The following is a 16714-nucleotide window of genomic DNA, read 5'->3' as shown; positions in this document are numbered from 1 at the left end:
CGAAACCCAGAGGAGTAATTCTGTATTTCTTGGAATATACAGACTTGCTTAGGGTCTTGCAGGCAGCCAAACAGAAAGGAAAAATTTCCTGGAATGGTTCCAATCTCTTTTTCGCTCAGGATTATGCCAAGATGACTGCTGACCGTCGGAAGAAGTTTTTGGATATGAGACCAGCTCTTCGCAGCTTGAACGCTCGTTATGGCTTATGTCATCCTTGTCTTTTTAAAGTGACTTATAACAACAGAACAACCAACTATGAAGACCCTGCTGTACTTCAGCAATTTTTGGACTCTTGTAAAGGAGTTTCTATGGACATATCTAAAACATAACTTGTTGTGAATATTTTTGTCTCCATGGTTTAATGCTTGTTATGTATTTGTCCACAAATGTGAATTTCTTTTGTTTCAGTCATTTTCGTAAGTTTTGGTGTTATTATAATTTTTCGCTCTAATTATTTCTTCTTTGTTCCCTTTTTATCAGGTTGTGGTTTCTGCGTTTCCTTATTCTCAGTGTTCTTCATTTCGCCTGGACGATGTTCTTTGTGTGCTTCGCATCCTACGCCCTCTTGTCTGGCGTTTGGCCCTCCCCATGCGGCTCCACCTACCCCGTCATTCTTGTTCTTTTGTGGTATGTCTTCTTATTGTATTGTTTTACCAATGGTTAATTTTATTCTGTCCTTCTATTTCCTGTTATCTCTACTTTTTTCCTCCTTTTCTCCTCATTCCTCTGTTTCATCTCTATTTTCAACTTTCCTTTTATGCTTCTCATTCATCTCATCTTTTTTCTTAACCTCACTTTATATGCTGTTTCTTGATTTTCAGTATTTCTCACTGCTATCTCTTTATCATAATGATCTTGTTTCATAGTTTGCTGTATCTTTCGCACTGTTTTTGCCTTTATAATTGGTATATTCTTTTACGAACTGTTTTGATTCAATTTACAAAAAATTAAATGTCATTAAACATTATATCTTGGAATGTTAAAGGTCTGGGTTCTCCTATCAAACGTCAGCGAGTTTTGTCACATATTTCAAGTTTAAAGGGAGATATTGCTCTTTTACAAGAAATTCATGTATCGGATACTGAAATAACTAAACTACGACGGAATTGGGTAGGCCATGTTTTTGCATCTCCAGGCTCAGGAAAACGCAATGGTGTTGCTATTCTTTGTCATAAACGTTTCGATGTTCAGCTCATAAAACAGGATAATGATTCCGATGGTAGATGGATTGTGATCTCCTTACTGATTAATAAGATTCCTCTCACTATTTTTAATGTTTATGCTCCCACTACACAGGATAAATTGTTTTGGCCCCAAATTCTTTCCCTTCTAATGCAATGTACTGATGATTATTTGATCTTTGGTGGGGATTGTAATCTGGTTGTAGACCCCTTTATTGAATTCCAACTCCAGGTTTGTCCCCTCTTCTATGCATTCTCAATTCACTTCCAATATTTCTCAAAGAGCTCTTGTAGACTCTTGGAGAATCTGTCATCCCACATTACAAGAATATACTTATTATTCACCTGCTCATTCATCACAATCCCGAATAGATTACCTCTTTATTTCCAGGGCTCTACTTCAACACGTTTCTCATTCAGACATAGGATCTATTCTAATTTCTGACCATGCCCCAGTTTCCTTAAGTTTGGATCTTCTTCCTCCCAATAAAGGTACTAGACGCTGGAGATTCAACAATTCTCTTTTATTAGATCCTAAGTTCACGCCAGCCTTTCTCAAATTTGCCTCCTTATTTTTTGAAGAAAATGAATCCCCTCAGTTATCTCCTCTTCTTGTATGGGATTCTTTTAAAGGTGCCTCTAGGGATTTTATCATATCCTTTGTTGCTCAAAGCGACGTGCAGCTTCTCTTTAATCTCAGGCACTTAATTTACACATTAAGAAACTGGAACATCTTTATTACCTATCAAAAAACCAGTCTACTTTAAAGGAACTCATTAACGCCAAAATCTCTTTAAATAAATTTTCTACTGAATCTGCAAATCTATATTTACTCAAATCTAGCGCTAAATTCTATAGTGCTCAAAACAAGTCTGGTAATATTCTTGCTAATTATCTCAGAATCAAAAAAGAACATACTAAAATTGAATATATCATTTCTTCATCTAATACTGTACTTCACAAAGATGAAGACATTCTTTTGGAATTCTCTGATTTTTATAAGTGGCTATATACTCCTGAATCTTCACCTCTCGTTTCGGACATTGATCAATATTTAGCTTCTATACCTCCGCCTTCTTCTTTAGATGTAGATTTCTCCTCTCTAGAATCTGACATAACCACTAAAAACATTCTCAATGCTATTCAATCACTTAAAAAAGGGAAAGCTCCTGGTCCTGATGGCTTTACTATAGAGTTTTACACTCATTTCTCCAGTTTACTTATTCCCAAATTACTTAACTTATTTTTGTTTTTTATAGCTTCTCGGAGTTCTGAAGGTTCATTTCAAGAGGCTCTGATTTGTCTTCTTCCTAAAGAAGGTAAAGATCATTCACTATGTAAAAACTACAGACCTATTTCTTTAATCAATTTGGACTATAACATTTTTGCGAAAATTCTTGCGCTTCGTCTGGATAATATTCTTCCTCACCTAATCGGTAAAGAACAATGTGGTTTCATTAAAGGCCGCCACCTCTCTGATAACACCCGTCTCTTTTTCAATGTACTTAGTAAATCTCACTCTCATAATTCTTCGTTAGCAGCTGTGGCTTTAGATGCTGAGAAAGCCTTTGACAGGGTCAATTGGCAGTTTATTTTTTCGACTCTTACCTGGTTTGGTTTTGGCCCTAAATTTCTTTCCTATATTTCGCTGCTTTACTCTTTCCCGAGATCATTTATTTTAGCCAATGGTCTTGTTTCTTCTTCTTTCCCTCTTCTTAGAGGTGTCAGACAAGGTTGTCCTCTCTCTCCCCTTTTATTTATTTTGTCTTTAGAACCCTTTTTATCTAAAATCCGGATGAACAAAAATATTACTGGTTTTCCCTATGGCGATAAACATTTAAAACTCTCAGCATATGCTGATGATATTCCTTTATTTATCTTTAATCCTCAGACCTCTTTGCCGGCTTTTCTTTCAGAAGTCTCCACTTTTTCTTCAGTTTCAGGATACAAACTTAATGTAGATGAATGTGAAATTCTTCCATTAAATAAATATTGTTTCCATGCTGATTTTGTATCTTCTTCTTTTCACTGGAACCCTACTAAGATTAAATATTTAGGCTTATGGTTCACCCCCTCTATTAAAGATACTGTATCACTCAATCTTAAGAATCTCCAGTCCGCTTTAACCAACTCTACAACGTGTTGGCATCCCTTGTTTTTATCTTGATGGGGTCGACTAGACTCTGTGAAAATGATGTTGGTCCCTATAATTTTATTTTTCTTATCTCATCTTCCTGTTAACATTCCTAAATCCTGGTACAAAAAAATGTATACTATTTTATCACGATTTCTGTGGCAGAACAAAAAACCTAGGATGTCTTTTTCCAAACTTAAACAGCCTAAGCACTTAGGGGGAGTCAACTTCCCCGACTTTGCATCATACCATACTTCCTTCTTTCTTAAGAATTCTTCTTCTTTATTATCTCAAAATGCGACTGATTTGTTGTCTTTGCCTTTGTGGGTAGAAATTGAATCTTCTTTCATTTATCCTCTCTTATTTGATGAATTTTTACTCATATCTAATACCCCTCAAAAATGTTCTCTTCCCATTCTTAAACATACTCATAAATCCTTTCATCCTCTTATGTTCGATGGTTTAAATGACCGAAACCGTTTCTTGCAATCTCCGATTTGGTATAACAATCCTATTAAGATTAAAAATCGGACTCTTTTTTGGAAGGATTGGTTTAATCTTGGCCTTAAATGGACTTATCAACTTTTTCTTGGTGATACCTGCATACCCTTTTCTATATTGCAACTCGTTATTCCCTTCCCTCTTCATATTTTTCGAAATATATATTATTGACCCTAGCTGCTCAAAGTTCTTATGATACACTCAAGACTTCTTCTACGCAGAGCAGTACTTCTCCAGTTCCTCTGTCGTTCTTAAAATTGAGTACTTCAGCTTCTCAAATTTATAACAAATTGAGACACAATGGTCAGACTCGTGACAAATCTGCAGTTGAATCCAGTTGGGAAGCTGATTTAAACACGTCTTTTTCCACTTCAGTATGGGATAAAATTTGGACTAAATTAAGGAAATCTTCTAGGGCGGCAAATACTACCCAAACATTATTTTTCATATATAACAGACTTTTAATTATTCCTGCCAAATTGCACCGAATTAACCCTCTCTCTCCTTCTACCTGTTGGTCATGTCCAGCCCCTGTTGCAGATCTTAAACATATGTTATTTACTTGTCCATTTATTCATCATTTTTGGACTAATGTTTGGCAGCAAATTACCAAAATATTTCACACACATATCCCTTTTTCTTTTTCTCATATTTTTCTAGGAAGTGTTGCAGAAATGTGGTCTACTTCCACCTCCCTTACTACCCTCATCATTGATTTACTTATAGCTGTTGCCTTTCAGCAGATCACTAAGTTGTGGAAAAATGCTTCAAATGTTTCCTTTCAGGCTTGGTGGTATGGTGTTTGTTATAACCATAGACTTGATAGAGCTTATGTTCATCCAATTACACTAGCCATTAAACGTTACTTATTATGGCTTCCTGTTACTAACTTTCTAGATATGTCTGCTCAATCATTACCATCGCATATTCCAACAATAGAAGAAGTTTCTAAGCCTCCCTAAATTAAGGTTAATTGACTATTAATATATTCTGTGCTTATTCTTAACTGTATAATTACGTTTGTTAGTAGTGAGATACATATGATATACATGTTATATTTTTGATCAATTTTTTCACTTGTATTACTATTGGATAGTTATATCTTTTTGTTTTCCTCCCCCCCCTCTTTTCCTTCTTCCCTTCCTATTTCTTTTTTCCTTATTGTATACAGCATACTTTTCCATTTTTTGTATTATTACTATATACAGAATTGTACTATTGTTGTATCTATACTTATATCCAATAAATTTTCTTTTAAACTTAAAGTTCTAACACCTGCATTTTACATAGCCCAATTTATCAGAGAGATGCATGTATAATTTTAAGCTAAAATTGGTTGTAAAACTGATGATGATTAATTTATATTCCACTCAATATTTTTTATGTGATTTCAGTTAAATAAACTACCTTGACTGTTTTAACTGTTTTGTTATGCGCATGCACTTTACGCAATACACTTACAAAAGTATATAGTGAAGACAGACTTTTCTTAAATATGGAATCTTTTCACGATGGATCTGTATATAATACTCTATATCACACATATAACATGATTACCGAAAGTGACAGTTTATGTAATAATTGTGTTTTATTGTAAATATTACGCATATGATCTTTTATGGTGCTTTGAACCAAAATAAGGGTGAAGTGAATGAATGCAAAGAGTTCTACAGCCAGCAGGAACAATGAAAGCACAAATCTGTGTTGTACCGTGCAAACAATAGTCATTTTCAACCTATACATATACATGTATGGTGATGTCAGTGTGTAGTTATGGCTAGGCCATAGTTTCCTTTCGAAAAATACAGCTGAATGAGAGAGAGTACACCAACCTGTGTATGAAAGTGACATTTTCCTCAAGGGAGTGTCTTTGCTTGGTTTGGTTTAAATCAGTTCAGTAGTTTTCCAGAAATTAGCACTTAAAAAGTGCTCCAATCTAGGCACGAGAAGGATACATTTTAGAGGTATTGGGACCACTAATCCATGGATCCTCCGGATTAAAATGAATCAAGATAGAATTCAAACTTCACTATATTGCACATAATGTTTACCTATTGGTTCCCAGGTAAGGAACTACCCTGTTTGAGTGCTGGGATATAGCGATGAGGAGTAGACAAGTTACTGCAAACGGGAGACATCTGTTACGCTGCGGTCTTCACACCGCAATACCTTTACAACGCAGGCATTACAACGCAAGTCATTACAACGACCCGCGCTGGATGGTGCTCGAAGCTAAGGAATAGTATGATTTACTATTCCAGCACCTTCCCTACTGTAACGTAGGCTGGAGTTGGAATAGTAAATCATACTATTCCTAAGTCCAGCGCCCTCCAGCGCAAGTCGTTGTAGTGGTGTGAAGACCGCGATGTAACGTCCCATATTCACTGTAAACGTCCCTCCAAGGACACCTGTCACCTTCAATCGTTTACCACCCGGTTTGAATAATCTTACATTTCAAACCTAAAAAAAAAAAAATCCCCCTTGTTTAGGAGACTGGTTTAAGGGCGGTGGGATAAAAAATTGTGAATCCAGGGTAGAAGATTTCTATGTATCCCTCCAACATAATTTTTACTAATATTCTTTAAAGGGCTCAGAGAGTAATTTGCAAAACAGAGGGACAAAGAGACAATACACTTAAGAAATCTCTTTTTCCCCAACACTAGGCGAGGAACGGTATCTCAAAATTATATGTAATTCTCAGGAACCTCTTTATAGATTGAAAACAAAAATATCTAACAAAACGGGAGGTGGAACTGGTATTAGGTGTAGCAGAAAATGTCCAATCAATCTTATTGATGAGGGAAGCTAAATACTCAATGTGGTAGTGCCAAAAAGAACATTCATATAAGATGCTCATGGGATATGTTACTCCTGCAAGCCTAGGAGACGTGTTTGGCTCTTCAAAATATTTCTGAAGTTGGTGGACGAGTCGGGAAGGAACTGAATCCAAACATATTGGAAGCTAGAACTAAATACTCTTTGGGAAATGACAGGCAGTTTATAGTCCTAGACTCCCTCGCCCCTAATTTTGTTGTTAGCTTAGCCTGGGGGAGTAAACTACATCACACACATACTGCCTCTGCACCAGGGAACCCGGGTGAATTTGTCAAGATTCTGGTGCCCCTCTAAGGGTTGCAGGAAGAGTGAGCGCCTTTCAAGAGAACCTTGAAACTCTCACGTCCCCATCTTGAAGTCTCCCGGGCATAGCGGTGAAACGTAAACCTCATATTGGGAATTAGAAGTATTTAACAAAGTTGTCTCAGTAGGGCAGATGTGCAGATCTTTCGAGACTAGGGGGCAGATTTACAAGCCCCGTGTGACACATTTACGCCGCCGTTGCGTCACTTCTGTGACGTGGCGTAAACCATGCGCCATGGAGTGCCTTATTTACAACGTGACGCAGCTAGGGAGATGCGTCACATTGTAAAGCCCTGCGCCACATTAAACCTGCGTCAAGTTTAATGTATGCAGGGTGGGCGTTCTGTCGGAAAAGTGACACAGTGAAAACTACAAGATTTCACTGAGTCACTTTTCCGACGCCGCTGCGTCAAAACCCTGCGCCTTCTTGAAGCAGGCGTAAGGCATGACGCAGCATGTTAGGTATGGGCAGCCCCTGAGCATTGCTGGAGTTGCGTCGTGCTTGCGACATGACTCCAGCAATGCGCCGCCCTTACGCTATCAGATGCGTCATGCATCTGTTTATCCTTGCACCACGATGCGCCGCATTGTAAATGCGGTGCATCTGTGGTGGCGCAAGGGTAAACTTGCGTGACGCATCTTACCTGGCGCATCCCTGCTGATATACAGGGATGCACCAGTCCTTATAAATCTGCCCCTTGGTTGTCAACTATTTACATATCTATGTATGCATTTTTTAATCATTGTTATTCATTTGTTACCTCGAAATGCACTTCAGAATTGCGGGGGCTAGCACACACAATGCGAAATTCAAAACGAATCTGGCTCGCACTCAGGTTATAAATACGCTGCTAAAGTAGTAAAATAAAGACTGGTATTTATTTTTCTTTTGAAGGCAGAACCTACTGCGTCTTGCAGTTTTCCAATAAAATGTGTGTTATTCTGTACACAGCCCTGGATATGAATGTATAATCAAAGAAAACAACGGATGATTGATGTCATGCTTTAACACGAGTTATAATGCAATTCATAAAATCTCACTTACAGTTCAATCCAATGCGTATGAAGTCTGTAACCCCGAGATTTTCTAAGAATACACCAGACACCGCTGTAGTTTTGAAGAAGAAGGAAATGTCTGCGCTGAGCTCCGCAGGAAACTTGGGGAAGAGCAGGTAGGACGCTTCCGTCAGAAAGGTGGCCGCATTCCAGAAGCTTCCTGGAAATTAAAACTCAATTCTTAAATCAGCTTTATCACATAATGACATTGTATAAAATGTCTCTCGCGAACAACCACGAGAATTAAAAGGGAAGACGTGAGACAAAGGGGACTCTTCTAAATGTAACCACATATGAAGAGAAATCTATGGATGTTTACTGTGGGCCGCAGGGCTGACAGGGAACCACAAGCAGTCCTGGCACAAATGTAGGAACCAGTCCCTCTACGTTCCTCCCCTTTCTCTATCTATCTCTTCCACCCATCAATTCAATTTCCCTTTTCTCCCCTCCTTCCTCACACACATCTTGCCTTCCGATTTGTCTCTCTGTCTCCTGTGTCTGCTGCAATTATCCTCGGGGTCTTGATAGAGTAACACAAGCCCCAGCAGCGGCCTCAAGTCTTTAAAAACCGCCCTCTGATAGTTCCAGCCCTCCAGGGAAATACCATATTAAACAAAAGGCAAGCCGGGCCCTGAGTGAGTGCTGCACTTACTGGCACCATAGCAACACAAGGGACTGACACGCCAGGCTGCCGCTGAGTTCGCTCTGCTGGTGTCCGTGATGACGATCTGTGCCACAGGCAAGTGATCCTTAAAGGTGAGAAGGCCCGTGTCATTGGTCCTGTGAAATGAAGCAAATGGTTCCTTTTCATAAAAGGTCACTAACTCACAAATGCAAGGCATTTATATCGAGAAACTTATAGGAGCTAATCACAAAATTCACATTAGAATGATAAATGTGAGAAGCAAGACGGAATGCGAGTAAAAGGTGAAATCAGAGGTGAGGCTTGTCACTCACTCAGCATCCCATCTGAGAAACGCTTTGGTGTCGTGCGCAGCCATTTGTTTCTTGTGCTGTGAAACCCTAAGACGCAGACCCTCATTCCGAGACTCTCTATATTTGGCGAGTTATTTATTGCACCCAGTGGCGGCTCCTCTGCTATGGTGGAGGGCGTTTCCCATTGCTTTTAAGCAGTGCCAAGTAGAAACATATAATGATAATAACCTAGAGTAATTATCATTTTATGCTTCTGTCCTGCAGTTTTGCGGGCGGGCGGGAGGGTGGGGCTGCTTTGCTCTTGAAGCGGGAGAGGAGTGGTTTGCACACTCCTAAGTGTGCAATGACTGTTTGGCCATCCCTCTTGGGCGCACTTTCCCCATTCTCATTGGAGGCTATAATGCAGCCTGCACGGAGAACATGCCCACCCCTCGAGGTCCTGGCTGAGCGCTCAGACCAAACACATTGCTGTGTTGTGACTGGCTTAGGGGAGGGAGCCTGGCTGCCTGCTTCCTGCTCCTGGAGTCTGACACAGGAGAGCAGGAGCAGGGTTCGGGACCCGGCCGCAAGGTAAGTTTATCATTTTGTATTCCCCCCGTGTTCTACCCCTGGACTCCAATTCGCCCCCGCGACCACCCTCCCCATCATCGAGCCATGATTAGTATACCAAAATCTGCATGGTATAGTGAGTAACGGATATTTTTTCTATATTAAATATATTTGACATATAGAAATTTAATGGGGTATGCAAACTTTAGTGCGTCCAGCAAATATTAAAATGCATATAACGTGCAGTTACGATCCCTTTGCAAAACTGGTGTTTGCTCAGGGGTCGGAAAACATCAGACCACTTACAATAGGAGCCTTAGACTTAGAGTCCATGATGCAAGTGTGAAGTACAAGAGAGGATGCTAATAAGATTGTGATCGGAAAGAGCTCCAGTTCGTAATAACCAATAGGTTTTAAGACATCTAGTGCCCCATTTACAGTTTGGAGGGAACTCAAAAGCCTTCAATTCATGGAGAACTCTTAATACAGTGTACAATCCACTGGCTGAATTTCTTCCTGTTTATGGAATTTAGCCACAGGATTCTACTCTGAATTTAGCTTTTCCCCAAAAATTTTGAGGATGTTCAGTTCCCTCGAAACTCCACATTAAGCCACAACTTTTTAACTTACTTGCTATGATTGAAGACAAATGGAAACAGAAGCTACAGTTCTTCATCTACTTTCCTAACCCATTGGCTTCTATCAGAAGGCCTCCAGCTTACCTGCACTGCAAGTATAGGAAGTCCATAAGCTGGGTGTGCTGTTTGAGAGACACCTACATTTGTTAGGCCATAACGACAACCACCAAGTGTTTAAGCTAGTGGCTACGGCTACTCTGTTGAGCCCTCCTCCTGCTGCAAGTCCCCAAAAAGACCTCCTTAGTGCGTGCTGTAGTAGTATTCTAGATGCATTGTGACAAAGCAATGTACAAAAGCTTACCAAAAGAGAAAATGACTAAGATTCAATGACTCAACAGCTAATTTTCTGACTGAATTAATTCAACCTCTTCAAGCCTGTGTTGATGACCTTACATCAGCTTCTTAACAGTGAGAAATCGCAATTCTAGACCGTATGTATTGTGCAGAGGTTACCACGGGACAAACTTCTGGCTGCCTAGATAAAGACTTCCAGCCATATTCTCCATTTAGGCTAGTAACAAGAAAAGGATTGGACGTGATATTAAATTGAGTTTCTTAGAACAAACCCCTTTTGACACATAAACAGGGTTTGGTGTTTTTATGTCACCTTTTACTTTCACTGTTAGTTTGTAAAGCGTACATAAAAGACATTAAATTCATGCCATAGGAAAAGGACATACATATTATCATTCAATAATACATCAAATAATGAATGGAATATATTTGACATTTGACAAATACATGACAAAAACATTAACAACAAAAAATGACCAGTCCTCAAGTTGGAAAAGAAACAGTAACGGTGCAGACTTATTTGTGAATTACATTCCTGCAGCCTGCTACAAACAGCTAGTCAATGATAAAGATACAACAGGCCTACTGCCTACTGCCTTGTTTGCACACTGTATCAATCAGTAAAATTGTAATTGTTTTGTCTAGCTGTATTTGGTCGACGCGTTTCCGAACCCTATTAGCATTTGAGGGTTCTCATCAGGACCAGGACTCGGTCGAACTCTAAAATGTAATAGAATATTACAAGGATGTAAGTATGAATTTAGACTTATATTTTCCTACTTCTGAATGTTCCACTGCTAAATCTATTCTTACCTTTTGTACGAAAGAGGTAAGTGCAACGGCTGTTTGGTGTTCAAAATCGGATTGTGTCGCACTATTCAATGTGTTTATCTGAAACAAGTAATATGGAATGGCTATACCATTACAGACAGACCCAATATCACCCATAGACGGGGCAGAAATTTAAGAGAAATTTAAGAGACATGCTAGTACACAGTGACATCACCCCCAAACAGGATGTGGGCATGCACGATCTTAAAGGTTTCTTCCCTTGCGGTCACTGCAAGGCATATTCAACCAGCAGTTTTCGCAAAGAATGTGTACATGGTACAGGTAGCAGAAAGATAACTCAATTTTTAACATGTAGCACCACATTTGTGGTCTATGTAATAGAATGTCCATGCAAACTACATTGCATAGGAAGCACTACACTCATGGCGAAAAAGAGAATCCTTGAACACAAACGTGCTATCACAAACAAGGATCCAAAATACCCGGTAGCAGGATACTATCAGGACAAACATTTTTCGAACTCTTCCTTACTGGAATATTTCATATTAGAACAGATCCGGCTGGATCACAGAGGAGGTAACATGGTTCTCAAGCTCAGGCAGAAAGAGTCAAGATACATTGTGGACTTGCAGACTAGGGCTCCCTGGGGCCTCAATCAGGATGAGGAGCTTTCCGTACATCTTAAGGAAGAATAGTTCTGTTTTTTCACCATGATTCTCTATCCAGAGCTTTCTCTTCACTGTGTGTTTGCTCTTTGCTATGTTCTTTCGCCGTTGTGTCAGTGACTGATATTCATGCTAGTTCACTTCCACAGTTTCAACTCCTTTTATTAATTTGATTGTTGATTATGAGTCTCCTCATCCTATACACTGTGCATAAGAAACGACATGTTATGATGTGATATTTTTGCATCGTATTTTAACTCGTTGTTTATTTTGTTTCTTTGCAGGAGAGAAGGAAGGGACCTATTCACTTAAACGGGTCCTCTAACCTTTTCTTCGATTGTCACTTGTGGGATCACTTATTTTGAAATATTCATTAGCATCTGACGGGGCAACACGACTTGATATATCTACGATACTGGTCTATTCTGTTCTCTTCATAAGTCAGAAAGTTTGAACTGTTTACACCAATGGGACGGGTGCACTTGCTACACTATTTTGTTACCCCACTTTGGTACATCTAATCTGAGACTTCAGAGGCACCATACGCCTCATATTGTGTTTAGCACTATGCTAATCCTGCTATACCTTGTTTTGTCTCTGGAATTAGACACATGTGAAGTATCACATCTGGACAGTATGTCACTACCGTAGAGTTAGGACATTTGTCACAGTACTCTGCTACATCCTCACGTGTATAAAGACATGGCATTTGTGTATACACATGGCCAATTCACTCTCTCACGTTTGGGTCTAACATAATGCACCAAGCAATTTACAGTAGGACTGTACATTTGTCGCTGATTAGGACATTGGTCTGATTGTATTTTAATTACACTTGTATATAGCGGTGTATTTTAATTACACTTGTATATAGCGGTGTTGGTAACATTTACTTAGTGCGCACATAGCAGATTTTGGCAACATTATACATACAGCATCAAGTATAACACGTTTAAAAGTGGATTTCCTTTTCTATATGCGTGTAGTTATTTATTTGATGTAACTGCAATGCGACTGTTTGCCGAAACATTTATTTTCTTGTTTCAACACTCCAACATGGCCACCAAATGCATGAGCTATTCTGCCTGTCCTATGTTTATGCTGTTGCGCCAGTCGTCTGATTCTATAAGACACTTTCTTTGTTTTGTGCACTGAAGTACACGTGATCAAGGCTGCGGATGCAGTTGAAACGCGTTGTGGTGGAATAAACCTGGTTGTTTATGTACTTGGATGGTGACTGTTTCTGTACCTGAGAGCGCACGTATTTGTGGAAATTTTCGTGTATATATATATATATATATATATTACCTAGCTAGTTATTGTTAGAACCTTGTCTCTATTCAAAAAGCACTTTTTCTTTTGCCAATTTTTTTTGCGCAGTTTGAAGAATCTTTGTTAAATTTTCAAAACTAATGGGGTACTCCGGTCAGCTCCTATCTTGGTAGTTTCGGTGTTTCAAGCAGGGTCCGAGAAAAAAGGGGGGTCCTAAAACGCTTTCTCTCCACGGTAATTCCGATACTACTACTAATTTGTTATTAAGTTCAATTTTGCAAACAACACAAATAAGATCACAAATGTCAGTTTCTAAAACACAAGTGCCCTTTGAAATGGCTATGAATTACTGATGGAATGTCATTATAAGATACTGTTCCTTTAAAAAACGTTTTTAACTTGGGATGCTTTTTTTGTAAATGAGGGCGGGTCAAACCAACCTCTTTATAATCACCTTGCACTTGTAATCATGTGACCCGGACGAAGGCCTCTGGCCGAAACGCAAAAGGTTGATTGTTTATCTCTGATGCACCCTGCACTTTGCAATGGACAATAATGGAGAAATAATAGAAGAAAAATAAAATAAAGATCGCTTAAACAACTACGACTTGCTGTGGATTTGCTGGTGTGAGTGCTGCCTTTCTGTACCCCTCTGGAATTCTGGTGAAACTAATCCAGGGGAGACGCAGGAAATCCCTTTTCCAGTAAAATGTGGTGTTGGACCACGAAGGACGAGCACCCGAGTGCGGAGCAGCGACCCTGTCATCTGACATACAAGTGGTGGACTCCTGAAACAGCGCCTGCTTCCGAGACCCGTGACCCACGGACCTGACTTCGAGTAAGGTAACTGGATACATTGGCGCTCGCCTCGGTGGGAGGCTTTAGAGGAGAGGGCTGTTGGTAGAGTGGTGGTTTCTCCATAGGGGAGTCACCAGTTGCTTTGACCATGGCAATCTCTGTTTGACTGCCAAACGCAGACGTGCCGAGATTCCAATCCAGTATGCCAGCCGCACAGAATAGTGAAGGGGCCGATGGGTTTGGTAGTTCGGTCTCCAGGAAAATCACGGAGGAACCGCTAAGAGGTTAAGCAGTTTCCAACAGAAATACTAGTTGTGCTTCCCCATTGGAGTAACTGCAGTAACACGGCTAAATAGTTTTAGCGCTCACATTCTCCAAACAAATATCGCATCAGAGACAAATTGTGGATTAAAGGAACAATTCTAAATGAATTTTCAAAAATCACGGGATATTTGTGTGAGAAACTGGAATACTCAATACTCAATACAACTCTAAATATTGAACCAAGTACAAAACTAATATTAACATAAAACAAGAAATCTGCAGAACAACATGGCAGACTGCTGGACCAAACATGAAACAGCTATTAATAGACATGTTCGATGACGAGGGAGAACTTGCTGCGGCGCACAGCCAATCTAGTACTAAAAAAAGAGGGGCAATGAATACACCTAAACAACTGATGAAAGAATTGGAACAGGTAAGGATAGTTGAAATAAATAAATGGTGGGAAAGCGTCACTCTAAAGAAATACATTGACTGCAAAAGGGTACCCAGGGGAGCGATCTAGACCCAGACCTCCTCTCCAAATGGCAATCATATACAAATTAATGTTCCATTAAATTAATCAACACATTGATTATACATGCGGAAAGGAGATTAACTCAAACAATGGAGAAAGTTAAAGAATTGGAAAAATCACTAGAAAAATTCAGAGAAACACCAGAGGGCAGCAAAGCTCTTGAGGATCTGGAGAAAAACTTGAAAGACACGAAGAAAAAGTATAAAATAACAAAGTACGAAAATTCCAGCATGATAAATTAGATTACGCTACAGGAAGAATATGCACCTTTGCAAGGAAATACGATGCCAACTACAAAAAACAATCAATGGACCCGGGAACGATAAGGATGGATGCAGCTAGAATGTCCAGTGTTGAGAGCTCTGAAGTGAGCTCAGGAGGCAAAGGACTATCCTCTCTTCACGGTCTTCCCGGTGCTGCTCGCGGTGTGACTTTTAAGTTGCCTCGGTAGCTACGCTTTGGGAGCTCTGTGCCTTGCTGGCAATACATGACTTTGGCATCTTTTATATACATACAAATTGGCAGTTGGCAGTAGAAAATTGTTACTTTCCTGAAATGACTGATTCCTGATATTATGTGCCTCTATGGAAATATTTGCATGGTAAATCTTCCATGAAGACCCTTCATTAAAACTCAAAGCTTCAGAAGGTGACTCCATTATAACTCTATGCCCTCTTCTTTATATGCATTGTGGTCTTCCTTGAATATGTTTAATCCCATCTGCTTCCTGTTAGACAATGCTTTTCAACTTTGGAATGCCGTATGAGGCTGTTTTTCCTTCACTCTGTTTGGAGCTCTATGCTGGAGCAGTCTGTACAACGCTTTACAGCTAATGTATTTGCTCCTCAAATTGCGTTACCTTCCTGGTAGCCGAATCGCGATGGACTGAGCCAAGCTGTCATGCTTTATATGCTTTCCAGATCAGTTTGCGGATACCTTTTAATGTAAAGAGGTTGCCACTAAGTCTTGATAGTGGGCACTAAATTTGTTCTTTGTTTGGGTGCTAGTTAAATCCGTCATCCCGCTCCAGGTGCGGTGAGGCGAAGACCGGAGGAGTTTCTTTACTGCTGCTTTTAGCTACTTCATACTGGTGTTCTATTTTATTCATATACAGTGATTATCTTCTGTATATTTGAATACGCTATTACTTGCATCCATATGGATCCTGCTTCCACCTTTGGTCAGAAATCTACTTCATCAAGTATGTCTTCTCTTCGCAAGGATTCCAATTCTACCTCCCCTCCTGAACGTCACAAGAAGGAACCTAACTCACCTACCAAGTCTCCACTGACCATCACATTGGAAAATCTCACGGAAGAAATAAAGCTGATTAAACCTTTTGTTATTGAAACCAACGCTACCCTTCGGAGGCTTGATGAAAAATGGTTGAACTTGGTTTCAAGAGTTTCGGCGATGGAACAAAACATCAGTGATACCCAAGATGTGATCCCTCAGGTTGCAGCCATGTCTAAAGAGATTGCTCTCCTCAAGATGCAAACGGAGGACTTAGAACATTGTAATAGACGCAACAAACTTCAAATTTATGGCATTCCTGAGGGTGAGGAAGGGTCTGACATGCTCGCCTTCTTAAAAATTCACATTCCCAAAATTGTTGGTCTCAAGGATGGTACTAATCTTAATCTGATACGTGCTCACCGCATTGGTCCTAAAACCAGAGGTTCATCTTCTTCATCATCTGTCAACCGTCCCAGAGCGATAATCGTTCTATTTTTGGAATACACCGAGCTGTTAATGATCCTTTCAGCGGCTAAACAACGAAAGCAGATGTTATGGTCTGGTTACACATTTTCTTCTCTCAGGATGTTGCCCGCGCTACTGCAGCTCGTCGAAAGGAATTTCTCTTCACCCGGCTCTTCGCTCCATGAACGCTAGATATGGCCTAGTACATCCTTGCTTCTTCAAAGTTACATATAAGAAGAGATCCTACACCTTTGATC

The 16714-nt window shown here is 39.8% G+C and overlaps 1 protein-coding gene across 1 annotated transcript in view; it reads right to left on the bottom strand.

The window, feature by feature from the left end:
- Window positions 1–16714, bottom strand: part of LOC146861627 (contactin-associated protein-like 5) — a 1270002-nt gene that overhangs the window by 141262 nt on the left and 1112026 nt on the right. Inside the window, exons 15-16 of the mRNA XM_085645996.1 lie at window positions 8663–8790; window positions 8000–8170 (exon numbers count right to left, since the gene is read on the bottom strand). Coding sequence (XP_085502122.1) covers window positions 8000–8170; window positions 8663–8790 — 299 coding nt within the window. The remainder of the gene's footprint in view (window positions 1–7999; window positions 8171–8662; window positions 8791–16714) is intronic.

The sequence above is a fragment of the Triturus cristatus genome, chromosome 3_1 (assembly GCF_964204655.1).
Source record: "Triturus cristatus chromosome 3_1, aTriCri1.1, whole genome shotgun sequence".
Taxonomy (NCBI): Eukaryota; Metazoa; Chordata; class Amphibia; order Caudata; family Salamandridae; genus Triturus; species Triturus cristatus.
The sequence above is the reverse complement of the archived record's forward strand: the minus strand, read 5'-3'. Positions and strand labels throughout refer to the sequence as shown.